The sequence below is a fragment of the Clavelina lepadiformis genome, chromosome 3 (assembly GCF_947623445.1).
Source record: "Clavelina lepadiformis chromosome 3, kaClaLepa1.1, whole genome shotgun sequence".
NCBI classification, from domain to species: domain Eukaryota; kingdom Metazoa; phylum Chordata; class Ascidiacea; order Aplousobranchia; family Clavelinidae; genus Clavelina; species Clavelina lepadiformis.
Genome location: NC_135242.1, coordinates 5,741,117 through 5,766,481, shown reverse-complemented (window position 1 = coordinate 5,766,481; position 25,365 = coordinate 5,741,117). Strand labels below are relative to the sequence as shown.

General features: G+C 37.1%; 1 protein-coding gene and 1 long non-coding RNA gene across 4 annotated transcripts in view; one reads left to right on the top strand and one right to left on the bottom strand.

Moving 5' to 3' along the window:
- The window catches only part of LOC143450508 (uncharacterized), a 28,553-nt gene extending 4,340 nt beyond the window's left edge, over positions 1-24,213 (bottom strand). For all 3 annotated transcript variants that reach the window (XM_076951078.1, XM_076951079.1, XM_076951080.1), the window contains exons 1-43: positions 24,080-24,213; positions 23,101-23,142; positions 22,563-22,814; positions 19,107-19,243; positions 18,871-18,997; positions 18,532-18,798; positions 18,270-18,400; positions 18,038-18,164; positions 16,486-16,749; positions 15,485-15,578; positions 14,419-14,606; positions 14,171-14,310; positions 13,149-13,269; positions 12,935-13,060; positions 12,654-12,797; positions 12,331-12,582; positions 11,703-12,227; positions 11,331-11,472; positions 11,092-11,234; positions 10,852-10,960; positions 9,384-9,541; positions 8,865-9,155; positions 8,423-8,674; positions 8,233-8,346; positions 7,713-7,862; positions 7,164-7,427; positions 6,833-7,031; positions 6,638-6,753; positions 6,438-6,545; positions 5,735-5,972; positions 5,393-5,608; positions 5,125-5,282; positions 4,695-5,043; positions 3,285-4,411; positions 3,027-3,146; positions 2,574-2,696; positions 2,202-2,327; positions 1,891-1,995; positions 1,620-1,744; positions 1,306-1,458; positions 945-1,145; positions 467-715; positions 210-326 (exon numbers count right to left, since the gene is read on the bottom strand). In XM_076951078.1, the coding sequence (XP_076807193.1) occupies positions 210-326; positions 467-715; positions 945-1,145; positions 1,306-1,458; positions 1,620-1,744; positions 1,891-1,995; positions 2,202-2,327; positions 2,574-2,696; positions 3,027-3,146; positions 3,285-4,411; positions 4,695-5,043; positions 5,125-5,282; positions 5,393-5,608; positions 5,735-5,972; positions 6,438-6,545; positions 6,638-6,753; positions 6,833-7,031; positions 7,164-7,427; positions 7,713-7,862; positions 8,233-8,346; positions 8,423-8,674; positions 8,865-9,155; positions 9,384-9,541; positions 10,852-10,960; positions 11,092-11,234; positions 11,331-11,472; positions 11,703-12,227; positions 12,331-12,582; positions 12,654-12,797; positions 12,935-13,060; positions 13,149-13,269; positions 14,171-14,310; positions 14,419-14,606; positions 15,485-15,578; positions 16,486-16,749; positions 18,038-18,164; positions 18,270-18,400; positions 18,532-18,798; positions 18,871-18,997; positions 19,107-19,243; positions 22,563-22,814; positions 23,101-23,142; positions 24,080-24,137 (8,448 nt within the window). In that variant the 5' untranslated portion in view covers positions 24,138-24,213. The remainder of the gene's footprint in view (positions 1-209; positions 327-466; positions 716-944; positions 1,146-1,305; positions 1,459-1,619; positions 1,745-1,890; positions 1,996-2,201; positions 2,328-2,573; positions 2,697-3,026; positions 3,147-3,284; positions 4,412-4,694; positions 5,044-5,124; positions 5,283-5,392; positions 5,609-5,734; positions 5,973-6,437; positions 6,546-6,637; positions 6,754-6,832; positions 7,032-7,163; positions 7,428-7,712; positions 7,863-8,232; positions 8,347-8,422; positions 8,675-8,864; positions 9,156-9,383; positions 9,542-10,851; positions 10,961-11,091; positions 11,235-11,330; positions 11,473-11,702; positions 12,228-12,330; positions 12,583-12,653; positions 12,798-12,934; positions 13,061-13,148; positions 13,270-14,170; positions 14,311-14,418; positions 14,607-15,484; positions 15,579-16,485; positions 16,750-18,037; positions 18,165-18,269; positions 18,401-18,531; positions 18,799-18,870; positions 18,998-19,106; positions 19,244-22,562; positions 22,815-23,100; positions 23,143-24,079) is intronic.
- LOC143450514 (uncharacterized) lies at positions 11,417-12,335 on the top strand. The gene is made up of 2 exons (XR_013114717.1): positions 11,417-11,554; positions 11,719-12,335. It is a non-coding gene; the product is annotated as an uncharacterized LOC143450514 (long non-coding RNA).
- Positions 24,214-25,365: the final 1,152 nt, after the last annotated feature.

Here is a 25,365-nt window from a genome sequence, read left to right as displayed (position 1 = left end):
GGCAATACTACTTTGAAACATTGATACCAATTTTCTTGTGAATTGCTAAAAAATCTTCCGAGAACTTACGTCGAGATTTTTTTGATTTGAATCAATTTAGTTTAGAATATGTTTAAGACGATTGTGTTTTTATCTGATTTACCAAATAGCTATAGAAAATACGCGTGAACAAAAAGTTACGTATGTTTTGTACGATAATAAAATACAACCTTAAACGGTTCTTCATTAGGCTGTCTTCCACCAGCTTTATCAACTCTCAGGTGAATTATTTTGACTGGTTCTTGAAGATTCGAAATCCCCTCCTTGTTTAAGCTAGCTGAGCCTACCTGCAAAACCAAATAATTTGCTTTTTACAAATTTAAATGTGTTTTTATAATGGTTAAATTTTCAGAATTTGTGAAAAAGATTAAAATTGTGTATGGATATAAGTTTGTATAAAGTTGTAATAGCGAAATTGATCTTTTACCCAGCTGGTGTTTTCTCCAGACGGAAACAATGCACCGGTTCGATGGGCAAAGAAAACGAGTCTCACTGCTGACGTGTTTGTCTCAACATTTCGCTTTTTTCTTAAAGACCCATTCTCTTGTTGGACATATTGAAGTGCTTCTGGTGGGATGTCTATGCGAACAGGAACTTCTTGACTTCTTGAAGTGGGTTGTAGGTAGACTGAAGGCTCAAATGAAGCTGTTTTCGTTGTATTACGTTCATCGACAATCTGCAGATTAAAAAATAAATGGATAAGCCGAAGTATTTGCAATAACACTATTCAAAGTACAGAATTGCAATAAACATACTGAGAGTGCTAAAACGTTCGAAATCTACACATAGTTCATTGGATATTAGGCTATTTCAAAAACTAGTTTCTGGAAAATAGATCAAACAATACTTTTCACTTGGAGTAGTGTGTGATTATTAAGCATCTACTCCACTGTTTTACATTGTACCTCGCAAGCGATACTTGGTGTCATGATCTTCAAGGAAGTCTGGTTTTCAGGTAATACAACCTGAAACCCGAGATTATCTAATGACGTCAGCAGTCGTTCTTCCTGGCTCATCATTGCAAAGTTTACATTGTTTGATATGATCAAACTTTGAGTTACATGATCACCAATGCTGATGATGTTTTCGAATAACATACTTGAAATCTAACAAAAAGAAAAATATTTTTGAACACTAAATGACTTGCAAACGATCCTCACAAAATTATAGGATTGTAAGAAAAATGTTATCACTAATAAGATTATCAAAAGCAACAACAACTAATTTATATTTGGTAAAATAAACAGTATGATAGAAGCGTAAAACCTGGATTCTATCACTGAAATCAGAAAGAAGACCTATGGTTTCAACGACGTTAACAATATCTTCAGGTGTAATTTGATCCACCACAGACGTTTGCAGATTCAATATCGTCAATATTTGTTCAACTTCCTCGGTTGTAATGTTTTCAAAATTAACCTATGAGATAAATAAAATGTATCACTAGGTCATAAAGTGTAACTGTTTTTAAATCGTGTTTTTATTTTTTTAAATAGGAGAAATGCTTTTTAGCTCTATTCAAATTTTAAACTTTTTGCTGGAACTTTCAATAAAACGTCTTTGGTATACTGTATACATACATTCGATGTAACCATCTCAATTGAGGTGTTAGTACAACCAACAAAAGCCAAACTCTCCAGTGCAAAACTTGGAATAGTTGAAGCATCAGGTCCCCCATTGCATAAAATGGATGCTTGAGGGTAGCCTGCGAAAAAGAACTAAACAAATACTATACATGCAAAGATATTATCGTTCACTACCCATAGTTTGTTTAACATACCGTATAAATTTATACCAAGCCAATCCGATGACAGCTTTGTATTATATTAAGCAACAATTTCGCATGCTCACCCGTTGGGCACCTCTCATTGGAATATGCAATTAACCCTGGCAGGGTTCTGTTGAAGGTAAAATTTACTCTTCCTTCTGAGATCACTGACTTGATACAAACAGCCTCTGAGAAGAATTTATAACAAAAAACTTTTAGAAGTGACACGAGTATTTTTGTATGTAGGAGAAATATTTAATACATAAAGCTCTATAAATGTTCGTTTTTCATCCACCATAACAATCTTCACGCGGAATGATTTTAAGATCAAGATACGGAACTCCCCTGTTATATAAGCTGGATGTAGGCCTATTAGATTACAGTAAACGTTTACCGGTGCATGACTCATATGCATTGCCCACAAAGCCATTGTTGCACTCACATGCTGCGATACCGTCCTTAAAAAAACAAGCGGCGTTCTCGCCACAAGACAAGACTTCACATGAATTTGAACTTCGCTCTGAAATAGATTGAAAGTATCAAAACAAAATAAATTAGATCTATAGCCGGACATTGCTTTATAAAAGATTTATTTATTTCATTCCTGAACTAATACAGTAATTTTAAAATCTTTGGAAATAAGTTGAAAGCTTTTGTGTATAACTTCAGAAATTAAAAGTTTAAAGTGATTTGAACCACTTGATCGATGTGAATTTATTTTGCATTCATACGTTTTTATACATTATCTGTAATGCAAACATTTTACCAGTGCAAAGCTCATACGCGTTGCCTACAAAGCCTTCATCGCATTCACAGATTGTTTCACCGTCTGTCAAGACACAGACGGCATTTCCACCACATGTCACTGAATCACAAGGATTTCTTGTATCTAAAATTTGCAACATTTTGGTTAAGTGTTGTCTGGCATTACACGCACTTACTGTATAAATTTAAGAATAAATTTTTCGATTAGTAATTCTGATAATAAGTATTATCAATAGTTGCAGCACTAATAAAATAATTTATCTATCAAATTAGTTAAATCAGTTTACTGAACAAGTTCGTTGCATATGAGCGCAAACTAATGTTTAAAATTCTGTTAACATAATTTTTTCCTGTTTAACACCATTTCCCACATATAACTTAATTGAAAATAAGTGTGTATCCAGAATATTTAGCGTAATAAGAATATTGTTCAGCATTAAAGGGTTTTTATCACCTTCACAAGTAAAACCGTTGCCAGCAAAATTTCCGCGACATACACAGTTATAACTACCAACCAAGTTGTTGCAATCAGCATTGGGGTCACATGGGTTCAGCATGTCGCATTCATTTATATCTGTAAATTACAGCATAAAACATTTTATCAAACTAAGCTGATGCTTAAAGTAAAAGGAAGCATATTACGTTTGGCAGAAACTTTTGACCGCAACAAATCGATAAAAACATAAAAAACTTAAAGAAACAAAGCACCGACCTACGCATTCCATTCCATCACCAGTGAAGCCTTTATTGCAATCGCAAGAATAAGTTCCTCTTGTATTAGAGCACGTAGCGTTCAGATGACATTCATGCACGTTTTCGTCACACTCATTAATATCACCGCAAGCAAATCCGCTTCCGGTAAAACCTTCTTTGCAGTTGCATAGGAAACTTCCGTCAGTATTTGTGCAAGTGGCGTTGCCGTGGCAATAGTTGGTTTCAGCCAGGCATTCATTCAAGTCAGTACATGTCAGTCCATCCCCGGAATAACCAGGGTTACAAGTGCACGTGTAATTTCCTATTGTGTTATTGCACGTTGCGTTACTGTGGCAGTTTATCACGCTCAAGCGGCATTCATCAACATCGTCGCAATTTTCCCCGCTTCCTGAGTAGCCAGGATTACACGAACAACTAAAACCTCCCTGTGAATTAATACAGGTAGCGCTTGGGTCACAGTCATCAACGTTTAAAACACATTCATCTATATCTTCGCAAACGATGCCATTTCCAGTGAAGCCTTGGTTGCAAGTACAATAATAACTTCCATCCGTATCTGAACAAGTGGCATTGTCATTGCAAATGTCAGTTCCCAAGTCACATTCATCTGCATTAAAGCAGTGTAAACCGTTTCCTGTATATCCTATTTTGCAAGCACAAGTGAAGCTGCCTTCAGTGTCTGAACAGCTGGCATTTGAATGACAGTTACTGATATTCCTGGAACATTCGTCAACCTGCAAGCAAACAACCCCATTTCCTTCATAACCGTCATCGCAAGAGCACATAAAGCTTCCGACAGTATTTATGCAAATGGCATTTCCGTGGCAGTTGTCTTCACCGTAAGTACATTCATCAGAGTCCATGCAGATTATGCCGTTTCCTGTAAATCCGTCCTTACAGGAGCACGCATAACCGCCCTCTGTGTTGTTACATGAGGCGTAAGAGTGACAGCTGTGATTGCCTGTTAAGCATTCATTTATGTCGGTGCAATTCCTCCCATCGCCACGATAGCCATTGTCACACGTGCATGTGAAACTTCCATTGTTATTTGAGCACACAGCATTGGCGTGGCAAACATCAAAATTGAGGCATTCGTTGATGTCTTCACAAAGTGTTCCATTTCCACTGCAATAATAACGAGAATGTTTTTGTAACGACATAAAAACAGGGCTAAGTGAAAGTGTTAAATATTTCGGTATAGTCCAAATTAGAGATGGTAGCACGTAACATTTTAAGCATGAAATACTTAAAAATTTTACAAAGACATTAGGTTACTTTCGAAAATAATATGTTTTAAAATTCATTTCTTAGGACTTTCATTGCTGAGCGCAGTCTTGGATAAAAATTATTTTTTGAAATAGACACAAACAAAGTAAAAGCATATCAGTATAGGAGGTGACAAACTTACCTATACCCGTTATTGCAAGTACAAGTAAAGCCGGGGCTTTGATCCGTGCAGCTTGCGTTGTGATGACAAGGATTTGTTTCAGCGCACTCATTTATGTTTTGACAAGAAAATCCATTGCCTGAGAATCCAGAGTTACAAGCGCAAGTGAACGATCCTGCAGTATCAGTGCAGTTAGCCGAGTCAGAACAGGGCAACGATAAGCATTCGTCGATGTTTTTACAAGAAAACCCATCTCCAGAAAAGCCATGATGACATTCACATGAAAACGACCCGATCATGTTGAGACAACTGGCGTTGGCATGACAGTTGTTGCTATGGAGACACTCATCAACATCAAGGCAAAATGAAGCTGCAGATGCAACTTCACTCAGTTTTTCTTTAAACAATTTAGGTCATATTTCACAACGAATCTTGTCTATATAGTCCATACCGTTGTTTTCTACGAAACCATTCTTGCAGGGGCAAAGAAAGCTCCCAATAGAATTCGTGCAGGAAGCATTATCGTGGCAGTTATGGCATCCGACAATACATTCATCAATGTCGTTGCAAATTGTACCATTCCCGGAAAATCCATCACGGCAAGTGCAACTTTTAGGCAAAATGAAAATTTGAAATATGTAACTGTGTTTTACAAAACCTCTGACTAAGATAGCATGTAACGTTTTTGAGTTATGAGCGTTATGCTGGTAAGCAATCACCTAAAACTTCCAATAGTGTTATTGCATAAAGCTTCATTAGAGCAAGTAGACATATTGCTGATACATTCGTCAATGTCATTGCAAGCGAATCCATCACCGTTGAATCCTGAGAAGCAAGAACACGTAAAAGAGCCTTCTGAATTTTCGCAGCTTGCGTTGGTATGACAGGGAGTTTTCTGGCATTCGTTTATATCCACGCAACTTATACCATTTCCACTGAAAAGAAAACATAAAAAAAATCACAAAATTTCCTTTTAAAATTTTTTCTAAATTTAAAAGGTGTTTCAATTACAATTAAACGCATTGCAGCTGCAGCATTCCTAAATTTAATTTTACTCTTACGTGAAACCGCTGTCGCATGAGCACGAAAACCCCGGACTCAAATCAGTACAAAATGCATTTGCATCGCAGTTGTTTAAAATCGAGACTGCGCACTCGTTAATGTTTCTGCAAATGTTTCCATTGCCTTGAAATCCGTCTTTGCAAGCGCAACTGAACGATCCAAATGTATTTGTGCATTCAGCATCCACATGGCAAGGGTTGTTATTCCTACATTCGTCTTCGTCTTCACATTTGTTGGCTATAAGATACCCAGAGCTGTTATGCGTTATCATGCGCAAAACAATAGATGCGCATATTTATAAATCTAGTACCGTGGTTCTCAACCTTTCGTGGTTTATAGCCCCCTTTCAGTAACCCTTAAAATCCATGGCCCCCTGCTTATCAATAAAAAAAGTAGATTGTTTTTTGCAAAATACTTTTTACTTCACTGCTTTGTGTGCAGTAGCCTTCGCACAGATAATTGTACACAGCAGCAGGCATTGCTTGCCAGTAGCTAACAAGTGCTTCCGGGAACAGAGAGCCAAAGATTAAAAACGTGAGAAACTTGACTTATCCCGCTTTGCTTCGCCTTGTCCTACTAGGCTTCTGCTCGTAGACCCCCAACCTTAGGTTGGCCTATGGGGCTCTGGTTGATAAACCCTGGTCTAGCAGTAGCATGGACGTTTCATGTTTCTAAGTATTACCATTCGTCAGCCTTCCTCACCTGTTTGGTTTAAAAACAAGCCAGAGTCACAAGTACAGAGAAAATTCTGCATCGAGGTGGAACACGTTGAATGAAGAGGACAGGGATTGCTCAAACAGTAATCTAAATCTATGTAAAAGAAATCTTTCTTTTTAAAAAGGAAGCGAAATAAGTTGCAATTACACGGATTAAGTTGGAATCGAAACAGCGAGCAAATCTACCGATGGATGGTGTTTCAGTTGCGTTCAGAAATGTGAAATTGCTTGGGATGTTGGCTTGTATGTTTCTTGCAACATCGTTAGCCAACACACCAGGTGCTGTGATGTTGACTTGAAACCTATAAATTTTAGTAAAGCAAACAAAAATCATAAAGCCGGACGGTTTACATTTTGCGAAAGCAGTTTTTCTCAACTTACTCTATAACCACACTACCACGATATATTGCGTTTAATATAAATTCTCCCACGCCGTTAATTGGAGACAAAACTTGGCGAAGCTCAGCCGTAACTCCATTAACAAGAGTAATGTATTCCATAGAAGAAGGATCATTATATTCCGATATGAAAATGATTGTTGCTTTCAACCTAGCTTGATAGGTGTACTCCACTACCGGTGCTAGATATATAGTTAAAAAAGTAATTACAATATTTATAAAAAAGCTATTTTTTACTAAAAAAGGTAATTTCTATACAACAGAAAATGTAGCATTTATCGCAAAGTAAGTGCTTTTAACGGACAATATCCCACCTTGGACATTTATGAGCTGGGCCGGCTGACTGGCAAGTCCATCAGGGTTGTGACTGATAACACTGAAATTGTAAGGCACGCCCAAGACGATGTTGCTGATAAAAGCACTTAACGGCGTCTGTTCAGGAAGTCCAGTCATTCCAAAATCACCGTTGGCTCCTGTCCAGGTGATAGTGTGATTAAATGCCCCCACTGGTGCTGTAAATCTTATTAAAATTCCATCAGTTGAAGCATCACTTTGAAGGTTACTTGGCGGCTCTGTTTCTAAAATTGGAACATAGTGTTACAGCATAGCCAATCATTCGCATCCACTGCTGTAATATAAAGCAAGTTTCCGGTTTCAAGCAGTAATAGAAATACTGTAAGTTGTTAACCAAAGAGAAATATCATTAGAGATTGGTAACAGGATTTTTAATGCTTCAAAAAAACATCAAGGGTAAAAGCAATTCACTACTAGTGACGTGAATCACAGCAGAACACGAACATTACCACTTGTACGGTATTACTTATACATAGGTTACATAAGTTATATAGTTTTCTTGTGCTCACTTGTATATACGACAACTATACTTTCATCGCTAATTCCCGCTTCATACACAGCAGCAACTTCTATGTTGTATCGAACTCCACTAAACAGGGGACTTACGGTCGCATTTGTGTATGTTGTCGTCATCAGCATTTGCATAGGAAGATCTCCAACTTAAAATTTCAGCCGTTAGCTAGAGCTATTTCAGTACTAATCTTGCTATATTAGCATACATCAATAGAGATCATAAAAAAATTGTTTAACAAAATCTCCATAAAATAATTTTTATGGGAGGTAAATGAAAATTGCAAAGTCGGAATATTTACTACTCAGACAGGGCAACTCCTCAAAATTTATGCCGCAGTTTTACCAAAATTATCACCCAAAGTCGCAAAATTATTGGATTTATCAAAAATGTAAATTTATGTTGCTATCTTTGATTTATGCGTGTTGGCTTAGCTATTCTTACATGGTCTGGCACAATTCGCCACTAACAAACACTAGCAACTATACAGACAGTACAGAATCAGTAGATAAACTTACACACTGGAAGGTAGGAGATGCGATACCCAATAGCACCAACAGCTGCAGGATATGATATAGCAATACTAAATTCACTGATACTGGTTATTGTGATAGCTGGACCAGATGATATTACTATAAAACAATTATTGCAAGAAATCATTTTCGGAATGTCACTTGACACGATTAGCAACACTTAGCAATGTTTTACCGGTTGCAGTCGAAAAATGAGATCGAGATCCATTTCCTGCGGAGTTACTTGCAAAAATGAATCCTGTGTAAACGGTTCCAGGGCTTAATCCAGAAAACGTAATCGTGTTTAAAGTTGAAGAAAGAAAAATTGAGGAGGAAGTGTCCATAATGGTGGCAAAGTATTGGCTGGTTCCATTAACTGAAGACCACGTAAGAACTATGCTAGATGGTGACTGGTCGACAACTTCAACTTTGGCTGGAAGCCCCGGAACTAAAAAATAAAGAAAAATATAATCAATAAAAAACGAGTTAAAAGATGAAGATAAAAACACTTTGATCAGGTTTTATTTTTATTACTTAAAAACACTTTTCGTGGAAACAGATGCGTTAAAAATTCGAAATTATAACCTTTCGAAACGTTACATCGGAGCGTTGGTAAAGTACTATAGCTCTCAACTCACGTGTAATCTGAGCAAGCCTTCCCGCTGCGCTTGTTTTCGAAAATGAGGACGAGCTTATGGAAAAGATGTATTCCGTGCCTGGGTTAAGTCTCGAAATAACAGCCAAATTCTTTAAAATTTCGTCGACACAATTTTCATTGTTTTGTACACTGACACAGTAAGCTTCGATGGGTAAACCATCAGCTCTGGTTACGCTGACGATACTGCGAACCGCTCCAGTTACGTTTGACCACGCAATTTCTATTGACGTGGTAGTAATGTTTGCCGATGTCACCATTGGGGTTTCCGGGTCTTAAAATGGAAAACAAAAAGCCATGCAATAATTGAAAAATATAAAAAGCAAAATAAAAAGGTTTAAAATTAAGGGCCTATTTGATTTTACAAAATTAATCACATGCAGACTCGTAATAGCCCATGAAGGTACAGATAAATCAACAAAGTTTCAAAACTACTTAACAAAAACCTTAAACTTAAAACCTTAAAACCTTCTTATGATTTATATCAACTTATTTGCTTCACTTGTAATAAATGATGCGGATGAATTGAAATTCATGGCTCCAAGTCTGTTAAATCCAGTTACGGTTGCCTCATAAAGCCTGGATGGCTTCAATCCAGTAAACGTGTAGTCTGTCACTGAACCAACTCTGCTTTTGAAAACTTGGCTCGATGTATTCAAACTAAATTTAAATGAAATTGTTTCAATTCTTTGATATATAATTAATGAAGCGTGCCTAAAGTTATCTAAATTGTATCAGACTGATGCGATAATAATGCCAATTTGTGTATATCCAAGGTAGATTTGTGAGTAAGAGTCCAACTGTATTTGCTCTGTGAGATGAGATGAGGTGTTAAGTTGTTTTAAGCCTAATTTTTCATTCCGCAGTCTTGTTTGCCTCCGGGCTGAAGCGCTTGTCGATTTGGCTGCGCCTTGTCTGTTGTTACAACGAGTGATGATGACACTCTACCGATGCCTATACTGCTATGTAGACCTGCCTAGTTTTTACCGTTTTGAAATACAATCCTATAGTTAACTGCAGGTCTCTTCGAACCAGCACTAGAAAAAGGCCGGTAACAGAGGTAGTTTGGGTATGGATTTCGCATTATAATTCCGATGGATATTTTTAATATAGTAGGATGCAGCATATTGTAATACTGTAAAAAACGTAAGTTGTAGAAAATTATTTTCTGATTTATTGGTCGTTTATCACTCAACAAACGTTTCATCGTGTCTAGAGTAATTATGTTTAACTCGTAACAGACACTATGTAGGTAACTTCAACGTTAGGAAGTCTTCTGACGTTTAAATCATTAATTGTGCATGCATGTTGACGTGGAACTTACATAGAAGTCAGGCATTACATATGATATAATGTTATCATTACTATTTATAAGTTTCATAGAATACGGACTCAAAATAGTTGAAATGGAATAAAATAGTCACAAAACTTCATGAGGGTGGGATAGATATAGAACAAGAAAAAATTTCCCAAATGTTTACATAAAACTGTGCGTAGGCGTATGACAAAAAGTGCAAAACAGCGGTTATATGAACCATAAAAAGCGCAAAGAAGTTTTTATTTTTAAGGCTTTTATATTATGCTTGAATTCTTACGGGAGCAAGCCTAATGAACCGTGATGGCGGCTAATATTTGCATATATACTATCTTCGACATTTTTGGTAAATAGTTGGGCTTCAAAAAAAAAAAATTTTTGTAAGGCAATCTTTACTCCGTTTTGGCGGTGTACCATAAACAGCATGTAGCTGGTACGCTTTGCTTTAAATTTTAACACCATGGGCTGCAGGCATTGGCAAAAGATTCCCCATCATAGAATTGAAAGGTTTGCGCTTAATAGTAAATTGTTTCACGTGATAAGTTAGAGAAAATATAGATAAAATATTATGTTAATACAACATCTGCAGACAAGTTACTAGATATCAAAATAAATATTTAATAAACAGCCGATATTATGACAAACCAAAGCTCACTTAATCAATGTTAACTCATAGTCATTTGCACCAACTGCCGGTTCCCACACGATTGATAAGCTGTCTGCTGTGCTGGCTATTTCAATCGGCGATGACGAGTTACCAGGCGCTAAATAATTAAATTCAACAAGAACTAATGAGGTCAAATTTACTAAACGTTTTCGTAGGCTAAGCTTATCATTTTCGTTTCGAAAGTTTGAACCGTTCTTCATCTTTATGTGGTTAAGTTATTATATTCACCCGTCAAAAGTTTTATGCAGGTTCTTGCGCTAGCCGTCACTCCTCCACTACTGTTCGAGTGAGTTTGGGCCCGCACACATAAAGTGTAGTTTTGACCAGGCTGCTTCCCATCTGCTTCCGTCAGTGTAATAAAAGTGTTCGATCTAGAAGAGCCAACAAGCGCAGCAGCTAAAGTTGCATGCACGCCAAATGTACGGTATAAGTATATTTTGAAAGTTGTTGGTATAATAAATACTTACGTGACTGTTGCAAATATCGTGAGATCTGACGTTTCATTGAGCACTTCTACCAAATAACTGTCCGCACCACTTGGATTGCTCCATACGGCCCAGATGGTGGTCTGCGTTGTGGAATTGGCAACGAAAGTTGGGGCTAAAGGTGCTAAATAAAGAGATAAACTTTATTTCATGATTTGAACCTGGAATTCAACAATGTTCCAGCTCAGAGATTACCAGAGGTGTAGGTAATTGTTATAAGTAATCAATTAAGCTGAGTTTATTACTAATAATGCTAGGAAATATTTCCTAGTCTGTATTTTCTGGTGCAAAATATTACAAAGTTAAAAGTCTTTATAATTTCTATACTTTATGCAAGTTCATGCCTATTTTTACCTGTTATTTGTCTTAGTTCGATTGACTGCTCACTTTCCAAATGATTGTTTATTGCAACTACACTGATTCTGTAAGTGGTGGCTTCCAGCAAGCCACTTATTATGAAGGCCGTAAAGTTAGTCGTGAGAACTGACATTGCTGCAGTTGATGACACGTCTGAATATGTTACCCGGTAGCTTGTGGCAGTGTCTACCTGGTTCCAACTTACGGTAATATTATTTGCTGTCACTGCTTGCACTGTTAGACCCATCGTTGTTGTAGGACCTGTGATTTGTTGAACAACTTCACTTTCTGATCCATTCCCAGTTTCATAAGTTCCCTGAACGGTGATATTATGAACAATTCCTGGCTTAAGGCCAACAGCTGTGAGTGAAATGCCAGAAGCCACTGTCACAACTCTTGTCAAAGTGTCCAATGGGACTACGTTGACCAAGTAACCAACTGCTCCTTGAATGGCGTCCCAGCTCACATTGAATTGATTTGGTTGAACATCAGATACAAGCACATTCGACAGAATCGCTTGCGCTGCAAAATATTAAAATACTTATTAACATACCAATAAGTGTTTAATTTGTCAGAAAACATAAGGAGTTTTTAATAGGTTTAGATTTAACAATACAAAACTCACTTGTTTTTGCAGTGAGTGTCGTTGTACTGGATGTAAAATTTCCGTATGAAGTAGTTTTCGTTGCTGCTGATGTTATGTTATAAATTGTTCCTGAACTAAGGCCAGTAAAGGTTGCAAATTGATTGGCTGAAGATACAGTTTCAACTGAAGGAATAGCGAATGTGTAAAAAGAGGCACCAATAACCGTTTCAGTTGAGATGTTCAAACTGAAGTCTCCGGAAGAGGTATTCAAATTAGTTGGACGGCTGGGCACTAAAATAATAATGATGTGACATGAAACTGTGTAAACAGCGTTCATAATATCTGTTTTCGTGTTTTTTTACCTGCTGTGATTTCAGTTTCATTCCCAAATTTGCTCTGATCGCCCGAGCGATATATTCCGCGTACACTCACTAAGTAGTCCCTTCCTGATAGCAGACCAGTATTTGTACAGCCGGATTTATTTACAGCAATACACGTAATATTATCTGCACAAATGAGAAACAGCAAAGCTCATATAATCAGCAAGGACACATATAGATTTTAAATGGAAGTAATAAAAATTTACAATTCCTTGAAATAAGATCAAGAGCTGACAAAATTCTAAGCAATGCCACTGGCATACCTGCGGCTCCAACAAGCATCGCCCTCACCGTGTAGTTAACCACTCCGCTTACTTCGGTGATATTGACTGTGATAGAAGTTTCAGTATTGGATGCCAATTGAGCAGTAGATGGAAAAGGATCGGAAACTGTTGCAGAAAAAAATACCAAGAAAATATTTAATGCTTGTTCCTTACAAAAGAAAAATATGAAACACACAAGCACAAACGAACTAACTTGTGAAGTCTTTTACTGTGCTTGCCTGGCCGAAACCATTCTCATTGTAGGCAAAAACGGATATTTCATATTCTTGGCCACCGACCAACGATGTAGCGGTGAAAGATAGTGTAGTGACGTTCTATGCAGTAATAACAGTATTTGTGCACACTGCGCAATTATTGCGCAATAACCGTATTTCAGAAACTATACAAAATTTGAAACAAACTTCAAGTTCAAAATTGAAAACAAACCCTTCTTTGTATAAAAAGTGAAATCAAGGTTGAAAGAGGTGAAATAGTGCTGATAAAAGTTAACAATTTAAGTACAGTCGAATCTGCTTACTTCGGACACCGGATAACCCGGACAACCGCTTTATTCAGCCAAAATCTTCGGGAACGGAACAAAAGTACAAATTGAACGTAAAAAACTCCCGTTAATTCGGACAATTCTCCGCTTAATTCGGACACAGGTTCGCAATTCCTATAGTTAGGTTATGACACAATAAACAGTATTTCGTTCGTTTTAACACAAGATCCAATTGCATTATGAGTGATTATGGTGAAACAATGACGATCGATGCAGTAACAATCGACAATGAGCTTCATAGTCGCTTTTACTTCGGTACAATTGCGTCCATCTTGTAGAACAGAATGGTTCAGAAAAGTTTAGTAGAAAAAGTGAAATTGCTCACTAAAGTAAGCAAAGACGTTTTATGCGATCAGTGCCAATTACTGCAGTATAGTGCAGCTGCAATTCATTTATTACGCAACAGTACAGTATTTTAAATGCGTTGTCTGCCTTTACGCATGACCATAAAACGAACAATTGATTTTCCGCTTATTTCGGCCAAAAGTGAGAGGAACCAAAGTGTCCGAATTAAGCGGAATTGACTGTATTAGGAATTCAACACTTTTGTCAGCGAATTTGACATCTCTAGAAACCCTTTTTAATCTTCTCGTCCCTATACGGTGCAAGTCATGTACAATACTAGGATTGTGATGATCATAAACGACAATCATCTTTATCATTTAAAGTCTTACCTTATCGATTACAAGGCTCGACAAAGCGGTGTTGTTCACGGTCACTCTGTAAGCGTTTGCACTTTGAATCAAATTCCAAACAACGGTAAGGCTGTTCGAGGTCTGGTCAGTGATCACAAGTCCAGTGGTAATGGCTGGAACTGTAACGAAAATCCACACTAACGCAACGCAAACTTAAAAAAAAGATTTACCAACAACCTGTGACTACACTTGTATGATTCTGAATCAACGGTTTAGAATTTACTTACGCGTGACGTGATTTATCCGAGTAGCCAATGCGCTGATTCCGAAGGCATCTTCTGTTTGGATAGTGACCGTGTGCACAGTACCTGCGTCTAATCCTGAAACTTTTGCTTCCGTGTCGGATATAAAACCAATCGAAAGTCCAGCAGGCGATGCTCCAGACGAGGATAAAACAACCCGTAGTATGTAGTTTCTAAAAAAGGGGAAGAAAATTTAAAAGTTAGAAATTTGAGGTATTATTACGTACGAATGTCAAGTTCTATACTAAAGTTATGGTAAAAGTTTAATAGGTTTTCCAAAATCCGAATTTATCTGAGCCAAGTATTTATTATGGTTTTTAAGGTTGTAAATCATAACTTATTATCACAGCTTAGTGTAGTGGTTCTCAACCATTTTAGGCTTGTGGCACCTTACAGAAGAGATAAATAGTTTGTGCCACCCAGTGGTCGTATATTACTACGCATTGTGCCGCTCTAGCGTTTTCGCAATGGGGAAATCCCGAATATTTATTTCGCCCTGATTTTTCGTCTTCTTTCAAAGAATCGACGCCAATGCAAGCAAGTGTCTGGTCATTTTATGAAACTTAAACCCAAGTGCCGGAGTCACTTCTGATATAAATATAAAGTAAGAAACTCGCGGCACAACTGAGTATTGGACCACAGCACACCAGGTTGGGAACCACACTGGTTGGGAACCACAGGCTTAGTCCCACAGGGATCATACACTGCGGATTAAATATATGCAGATTATACCGTGCAGGATCATATCGCTCTTATATTATATGCACGTCCGTGCAACTGGCCTGAATCCATGGTCACCGGTTCCCTACTGGTTACTTATTCATTGTTTGAAAACAACTTCCTCTACAAATAGGTAAAGGATTTAAAAAATAATTATTATAGGCTTACAGGTTACCAACTTATATGCGAATGAATAACTGATTAAAAATCGCACATAAGATAAACAAACTTGTTTTCAATAAATAACTGATTTTGAAAAAGTAACCAGGGAACCAATTGCCAGTCTCACGCCGTTGTCTTGCAGCACAAATATCTTGCTCAGGTCCCTTACGTGGTTGGTAGGTTTGGCCGCTGAGCGTCCCATCTTACATTAAAAGATGAAGTAGTTGTGTTACTAAAGAACAACTCAGGCGGGCTGATCGATCCTGAAAATATGAAATAACGTTTTTTTCATTATTTTATAGAGCGAAAATGTATTTATTAGTCTATAAATTAAATATCGTTAAATGTTTCGTTTTTCTCACCAATCATCGTAACTTATTTATACTAGCGTACAGCTTATATTTAAAAATAACTCCCATTGAGCTACGCCTGACTTAGAGCTGGACTTTGCTTTCTACGGCATTGAAGAATCGCTATTTAAATAAAAGACAATATTTCGCCAATTTTATAATTACACTATATATATTAAAAAAAGACGTGTTAGCTAAAATTATTAGTATAGCTAACAATGTCAGTCCAATGATCAAATTATAGCAGCATATCATAAACTTGACTCTTTTAACCAGGCATGGAAAGATCAGAGTCAGGTTTTGATTTGATTTGATTTGACTGGCTTATGTTTTAGTGCTTAAAACACTCGACTTAACTGGTGTTACGTAAAAATTTCGGTTGACTTGACTCAAGTCAAAAAATAAATTATTTCAAATCGTTATACTGCAGAATCGGTTTTTATTGTTGTGAAAGAAATTATCCAAAATTACTATTCAATGCATTGTACTGACTGAGTGTGCAAAAGCGTCAGAAACGGATAAAATCAGATTTTATGCTTACATTTACGCTACGAGTATTCACAAAACCGTTTACTACCGACCAAAAACAAAAAATAAATAGTAAATAGTGACTTGTTTGTGACCTAACGTATGTTAACACATGGACTTGAACTTGATATACGTGGATTTGCGCTATTAGTGACTTAACTTGATTTCTGTCACAGCCATTATCACTTGTTTCTATCACTGCTTTTAACCCAATGCAATCATTTTATAGAATTAAACTAAATGCTAAGCTTAGCAACGCACTTAACAAATTTTAAAGATATTGCAAAGTTACTTGTAAATTCGTCTGTAATTATGGACGGTTGACTTGATCCAGCAGAGTTGGTTGCGCTAACCGTAATTGAGTACGAAATGCCATCTGCCAAGCCGGTGACAAGGGCAGTTAAACCAAATGAGGTAAAGCCTCTAGCAGCACCAAACGGTGATGTCTCCGTGATGCCTATCAGATATCTATCCGAGCCTAATGACTGCAAGTATTCTATTGAAAGGCTTGTGGATGACCGTGATGTGACATTGATTCCTGCCACATTTGGTGGAGCTGCACATAAATATCAGTCCAGATTAATCTTTTTGGCAATATTTTTCGACAAATTGTTTATTGTCAATCAACATCCACAGCGATAATATAAACTTTTATAAAGTATAGGCTACTTGTGCAAGGTACTACGACACCTTATCGAAAGACACTTTATCGAAAGACACTTTATCGAACGACACCTGATCGAAACGACAGCTGATCGAAAGACACTTTATCGAACGACAGTTAATCGAGCCGACAGTTGATCGAACGACACTTTATCGAAACGACAGCTGATCGAACGACACTTTATCGAACCGACAGTTAATCAAAACGACAGTTGATCGAACGACACTTTATCGAACCGACAGTTCAAGCAAGATTTTTGCGTGTTTCTCAAACATTGAAACAATGAGCCATTGTGATGTGCGGTCTTTGTAATGGTGTGCATTAATGAATTGTGATGTATATATCATAAAGTTGACGATTTATATTTTATATCTATATTTTATATTTGTATCATAAAGTGTTCGATTTCGCATGGCGGCCGGCCCGCCCACATATTAATAAGATATCACAAGAATACGCACGAGAATTACTAAGTACGAGAGTAACCTAGAAACCTATGCGTCGTAGACTGATGAGATTATTACAGGTTAGTAGAAACATCATCTGGCTTCCTGTATACATCATAATTGTAAAACTAAAGAAAGTGAATTTAGTGTAAATTAGGTATTTCTAAAAGTGACACATTTTTATAAATTCTTCTTGTTACGCCGCGCCCCCGCTGTGAAAAGAGAACGAAAAAGAATAGTTAGTCAAGTTATTGGTGCGTAAATGAGTAATACGTTTCAATGCGGAGAGAGAGCAAAATTATATAAATATCACAATATCTCAAAAATTACAAAATCCAACTTTATCAAACAAACATGGACAGATAGCTGAACATCACAATGACCCATTGTTTCAATGTTTGAGAAACACGCAAAAATCTTGCTTGAACTGTCGGTTCGATAAAGTGTCGTTCGATCAACTGTCGTTTTGATTAACTGTCGGTTCGATAAAGTGTCGTTTGATCAACTTTCGGTTCGATAAAGTGTCGTTCGATCAACTGTCGTTTCGATCAGGTGTCGTTTCGATCAGGTGTCGTTCGATTAAGTGTCTTTCGATAAAGTGTCGTTCGATTAAGTGTCGTTCGATAAAGTGTCTTTCGATAAGGTGTCGCGTCACGCTTGTGCAAATATTTTGAAACTTAAAACAATGAAAAAATTAGCCTGTTGAAAGTTATTATGAAATGCAAACGTTTTACCAGTGATTTGGGATAAAAGCGCATTTGGGCTTGATCCTGCTGGGTATATGACGCTGAGTGATACATCATACGTGATTCCTGGTGCCAGGCCGCTGATCAAGGCGTGATTTTCACTTTCGGTGAAGTTCTACGAATCATTATGGATAAAACCTTAAGGACGGTGGTTCATATTTGCACAGATGTAATTAACTTAAGTTATATTTTCGCCATCTAGGTTAGTTTCATTACGAACCGTAACCACATTTCCAGAAGGATCTTCAACCAAAATATTGTACATAGTGGCGCCTTCAACATTGTCGTAGGTTAGGTTGATGGAAGTTTGTGTCACTGATTCAGCGGTAGGTGGGTTTGGTGTGGGTAATGCTGCCAACATGGTGGTAGAGTATTTACACTCAACCGACATGAATTACCAGGAAGTTATTAGAAGGTAATGCTGCATTTTAAACAAGAAAAAATCTCAAATGAACGATTAACGATCAAGAAGGTAAACTTACGGCCGTTTATTGAAATGTTTCCACAACTACTTCCCGCGCTGTTGACGGCACACACTTCGAAAGTGTAAAACTGTCCATTGGTGAGGTTAATCAAAATTGCATTGTTGACGCCATGAGTTCCGACTCCGACAACATTTGCAACGACGCTACCAGTTGTCGGTTCATAGACAGTCGATTCATAGCTCTCAGCACCTTCAACGTTATCCCACCTTATGCTAACGCTATCTGATGATGCGAGGAACGAAAATCCGGTAGGTGGAGACGTGCCTACAAGTTGTGCATATGATGGCTTTAGTGTGAAAATTTATTCCTGTTTTCCGCACCTTTACGTAAACTTACGTGTGATTTGCTTGATGGAAAATAACGCAGTATCTGTGAAGGCGCCCCCACTCAAAACTGAAGCAGACACCACAAATGTATACGTTGTTGCGGGCAAAAGATTTTCGACCGTTAGCGACGGAACCCCCTTTTATAAATAATAAAAAACGTTACGTTATTTACTGCGGTTGGAAACATTTAACAGCATTTTTTATAATTAAGTAGTTTATTGATTGACTTATATTTACAAAACTTACAACATTTCGGACAGCATGCTGACTGTTGTCTGGATTCAAAACTGAGTAGAGATAGAAAAACGTAGTACTAGGAGATAAAAAAGTTCTCCACGATAAAGTTATGCTGTCGATCAGTGTTGCGTTAAAGTTCCATATCACTACAAAAACGAATGTAGTTTTATAAATAAAATACTGTGTGTATAATATATTAATACTTTTTTACTAACAAGTTATTAACAATTTTTTTTATTTAATGATGGATTTATTTATAAGTATTAATATTAAAAATAAGTATATTAACTAACTCTCGAATAAATGTTAATAAGAATTTAATGAGTAAGTTGTCAGCAAATATGTTGATTGTGTCGAATGGGAAATAAGCTCTAAATATTGGCATTCAGTATACACTATACATGCATAAAATAGGGATCTTGTATTTAATAATGCTACATTTTAAGAGATAAATATCATAAAGTAAAACACTTCATAAATTGAGTTGCCATAAAGACATCAAATATTATATATTAGAACTATCTGTGGTCAAATTCTGAATGTTTTAGACTCACATTTATAGTTATATGTATAAACCAGGGATGTCCATCCTGCGGCCCGCCTGAGATTTTTGTGCGGCCGGCTAGTCATTTTCACCCCAAAAGTATGTATATCATGTACCCATTTTTCTTGAAATTTAATAGGTTTTGCGGCCCATTCAATTATTTCAAGTGACAATACGGCCCACCATAATAAAAGGTTGGATATCCCTGGTATAAACGGGTTCCACGACATATGACCGCGGGAAAATGACCGCGAACAAACTCACCGGGGACAACTGAACGTGACGTAAATTGACCGCGAACAAACTAACCGGGAACAGACTTACCGGAATGAAAATTGACCGGGAGGTAAATTGACCGTGCAAGTGCTGAATTATTGTGTTTAAGTTGATGGTAGTATATGATATGTAAAGTAAATATTTGTTTGTAAGTATTTCCTTTGGTTTTAACAAAATTTTTTTTTATTTCAATACTCATTGAAACATTTATTGAAATTAACAGAAATATTTCCGGAAATACGAGAAATACGAGTAACAACATTAAAAGACGTTCACTGCAAAACACATATGACACTACATAATAAGGGCACTAAAATTTACACAAACTGTTATTTGACAAATAAGGAAGTTTATTGCGCAAATTGTAGGTTGTGGGCGATGCCTCTGAGAAAATCTAATATGTCACGGTTTGCAAAATCTTCAACGATGGTTTGAAGTCGCGCATCCAGATCCTTGTATTTTCTCCTTTTGACAGGAGGCCCTTGGGCACAGAGCGCCTCAATCTTGTTTTTGTTTATGTTCTGCAATTTCCTCAAAGCTTCTATAAATTTCCAAATGGTTGGGTGTTGCATTGATAACATCTTGTTTATTAGATTGTGGTGACCTTCAACTTTGTTGTTGGTTCTGGCTTCGCCATTTAACACCCGAACATGGACGTTCCAGAAGTCATGTGAATATGACGGGTCTCGTCGGAGCTGAGTTCGAAAGCGACGCCCGATGTAAGTACGCTCAAAGTAGTCGAGAAGCGGAAGCATTTCATCAGGCACAACTTCCTCTAATGTTTCAAAAGCCTCAATCAGATGCTGTATTGGAACAAATGCCAAAGCCGGTATGTGACGCAGCAGTAGTGCAAATTCTGGATCATTTTGATACCTTCTTCGAAGTCCGATTTGCTGCATGTGCTTCCTGACATTTTGATTTAAATGAAAAAAGCAACCACTTACTGTGAGGTCATCATAGTCAAACACCATCCGAATTGCATTTATTGCAGACATTTCAAAATCAACCAAAAAACTTGTTGGATGTGCATTTGGTATCAGTTGCCACGCTGCGCGAAATAACCGCTCATATGTTTCTTGTGCTTTGTTCGGTAGTAAACAGTACAACGCTGGGACAAGGTCGCCATGTCGTGAAGCATGGATAGAGTAAACCTGTGAAAATATTGGCGGGGTAACCTTGAACGTCCCATCAGCTTGCCAGTTTTCTGATAATTCTAGTACTCTTTTGCTCTCTTCGGTGCCAAAAATTAATATCCTATTTTCTTCAGCTCCTGAGTCATACTGCAAAAAAAGTTCAGACCCCATAGCATCATCTAAAAGAATATGTTTGTACGAGTCAGGTATTTCTAAATCTGTGCAGTTCCGTGGATTTGCAGGTGCTGCAACAGTCCTAAGTCGTGTTCGTTGTATGGATCTTTTCATATTTTTTTCCACAATATGCGCTCTGACGGCACCTGGCAATCCCACTGTCGCGTCAGATATGATATTTGCTGGATTGGACGTATCGTTAGCGTTGCCAGCGCGTTCCTTGACGACCGTAAGTAGTTTGGCCACTTGAACATGTCTCTTTTCTTGTAGGTGACTGTGTTCGTGCAACTCTTTCGTGACTAAGCCATCTACAGTATGGAGACGTGCCTTACAAAAACTCTTGTAGTAATTACTGCATCTCCAGAATGTTGTTTTCCCGTCTGAACTTTGTCCATCTCTCCAGAAAATGTAATGGTTGTAAACTAATTTTTTCTTACCTCTTTGTTAGATTACTTCTGCCATTTTCAGACCTTAAAAATAAGTTTTATTCTAAAAGTGTCGGCATCTAGTCTGCAAAAGTATCTCAATTTAGTATCTCAATCACGTGGCATTATATTAGGTATTATTATAGGCATTACACCGGGTTTACTGGCAACTCACTTAAACAACACAAAGTCGTAAATCTACAAAACAAGATCACTTGATTCCTGTCTGTTCAATCTGCTGATTCTGCTCATCTGCTGTCTCACTCTCCAGTCTCCACCTGCTGGGCTTCTCCAACTCTTTTTGCAATTTACAATTATTAGTATAACCATAACCAAGACTTAAAACTAGGGGAGTCCTGACATACAGCTTCAATCTGACAATTTACTTAACTAAAGTGTCCATTGTTATTGCAATGAGTCCATTGTTACAACATGAGATAGGCTACAACGCATTGTTTCATAATCTCATCAAACAACTCGTCTAGACCGGGAAAATGCATGTAACAATAGGAAATCTATGAATAAAAGTGAAAAACCCGTAGGCTCACCCTACACCCTACACCCTACAAGGGGCCAAAAAACTCTACAACCTTGACTGCAATACACATACTAAATTGGATAGTGACTAGATAGCGACTAGATAGTGAATTAGAATTTTGACCTTTTGACGGCCAATTTGTCGCCGGTTAATTTGATCGCCGGCCAATTTATCGACGGTTAATTTCATCGCCGGCCAATTTACGTCACGGTTAATTTGATCGCCGGCCAATTTGTTGCCGGTCAGTTGTCCACTACCAGTTGTCGCCGGTGAGTTTGTTCACGGTCACTTCTCGTGATCCCGGTATAAACCATCATTGACATAACTTGATTGAAATTGTTACTAAAAACATCTACCTACATCTAATGAACTTACTTGTGCTAACATTGTTGGTGAAAGCACTTTGTGTTGGAATCATGTAAGCAATGGCTACTAAATATTCATTTTCAAGCGGCGAAACGTCAGTTATGGTGACAGAAGTGCTGTTAGAAACGGTATCATTCGTCACATCTCCAAGATAGTAACGCACGACATAGTTGGCCGCGCCCGTTATAGCGTCAAATTTCACAACGAAGCTGTCGTCGGAAACATCAAGAATTTGTATCGTGCTTTCGTTGACAATAGATACTGTTTTAGAAAGATAAAAGCCATTTACTTTTCGCTCTATATATTGTTTTCTTAGCATGCATTGCTAGCATAATAGATTCACATATAGCACGAATAGCAAATAATAGTAATAAAAAGCAGAAGTGCTTCTAAAGAAAATTTTTTATAAAGAGCATTGTTTCATTGAAACCTTTAAATTATGATTTTCCAGAAAATTTATAATAAATGTTTAAAAAGTGTAAGAAAAGTGTTTTTTATACCGAACAACATGTCGATAGATACTTGTAAAGATACTGCACGCACTTACACGGAGAAGAAGTTGTATTCAGTGCCTTCGCTGTGCGTAAATCTGTAACAAAATTACAGTTTGTGCAATTTTAACTTGTTGGTATAACCATGGCCTTGTCTAGTTAAGTTTACTTCTATGAATGACTAAAACAGTAATACAAATTAATTATAATCATATAAAATACCATAAGCATTTGTATAAGCTAAAATAATTTGGATCGAATCCAATTTCAACATAAATACCGTCGTTCAAGTATTTGTAAATATCAAAAACGGGAGCGTTGACATTTGAAATGATTTGAATGACGATCGTGTGAAGTTTTATAACCCTTTATACGTGACATTTTCCATTTACGCATGGTAAATTTTCAAAACTAGCATTTGTAACTTCAAGGCGAAGAACGATTTGTGAAATTTTACCCATGTGTACAAGGACAATCATGGCGTTTTTTAGTTTGCGGAAACCTGGAAAACATTTCTGTTTTCTAATCTATTTGGGGCGTAGCACGATCGTACTCACGCAACCACAAATCACTTTTAAAGAAAAAGATGGTGGAAGATTTTAAATATACCTGAAATGCATCTGTAAATCTTTAACGGCACATCAAGTGGTTATCATGCTCAATCGTAGTATTTTGGCTTAAAATAAGTATCGGTTTTACACCATCATTATACGCGGTCACTTGTTGATGACCGACCATTCATTGCATCGTATTGTAGCACATGGCAGTTATCACGCAGAGAGATAGCAATCTGACCGGTGATCCGTGTCGTAACGGAAAACCCACAACAATGATAACTCGCCTGTCGATGTTGGTAAATTTCATATCGGTTCTGGAGTATTATGATATTTACTTTTACTTTTTGCAAAATTGCTTGAAGGTACCGATATGTTTCACCGTCAGTTCCATATGCAACCGTCTTAGTCACAAAAAGGCAACTTATAGGTACTACTGTATATGTAACTTAATTACCTTAACCAATAACAATAATCTTACCTTTGTCAACAATCGTGAAGACAACGCATATAGTAAATATGATCTGAAGGAAGTCCATTTTATTCAATCACCTTTTAATAAGATTTGCTTTGACGACAACAGTTAAAAGAACAATAACAAATCTGAGAAAGCCTATATGTAAAAGTATAAAGATACACAACATGGTGCTTAGATAAAAACACCACTCTGTGTTTAATTGTGCGTAAATTACCAAGAGCTCGATTTTTATGTCAAAGTTGTTATCTGATCTTTGCTTTTGACAACACACAGTTTTTTCAAGCCTGAATTTTTTTAAACTTTGCCATTGCTACAACTGGATTCAGAATAATTACAATCGCCTTTGCTTTCATGGAAACTGACACTTCTGATAGCCATAACAATCAATCGAATGACTAAAAATTGTTAACAAGTTGATGAAAAGTTCAAGGCGGCAACCCATACAACGATTGGCTCAAACAATGTAGATGGGTAAATCAAGTTGTTTTGAAACGTTTTTCTTTTTTATTAAACATTAACAATTTAATCTAATACCATTTTATTTCTAACTCTATACCAAATTATCTCAGAATTGGCATTAAACCGCTATCCACTTTGAAATCGTTGTTAAGTCTATAGATTTATCTGCAAGCTGAAAATTTAATCTGAAGAACTGAACTTGACTACAGCTCAACACGTTGCATATCTTTTATGAAATCAGCGTACTCACGTGCGAAGTTTTTCAGTTATGCTACTTTTTCTAGAGACGCCACACTGACTTTGTAATGCGTTCATCAGTTAAGTCAGCTTTACTCACCACACAACCGTGACAGAACACCTTTTTCTTAGTGAAGCATGTTGTCGGTCCTTTCCACTTGGGATGGCAAGACTTGTTTATGTTTCCTTCCTGGGGCTTTACGCTGTTGTGCATCAACATAATGTACAGAAGTCTAACTCAAAAGTTTTACGATGACATTGGTGTAAATTATATTTTGATGTTCAAATGAAAATGTTTGCACCTGACATATTAATTACTTATATTATTCAAGTGATATTAACGAAAACATAAAAAACCGACTTCCCATAATTTTCAAGGTCAAATCAAGAAAAAATTACCCTTGACATAAAAGTTCGATTCCACGAGCGCAAATAAAAAATAAACACTATCGTGATGTTGGTTGTTGGTTCTGGTACCGTGTTTGTTCTTCTTTGGTCTTACGCGGTCATCTTCAGTCGAATTTCCGCATGATGTATCTTGAGGCTAATTAAGTATGTGGGAGGATGAATGTCTGTTGCTTTGACAAAACCCG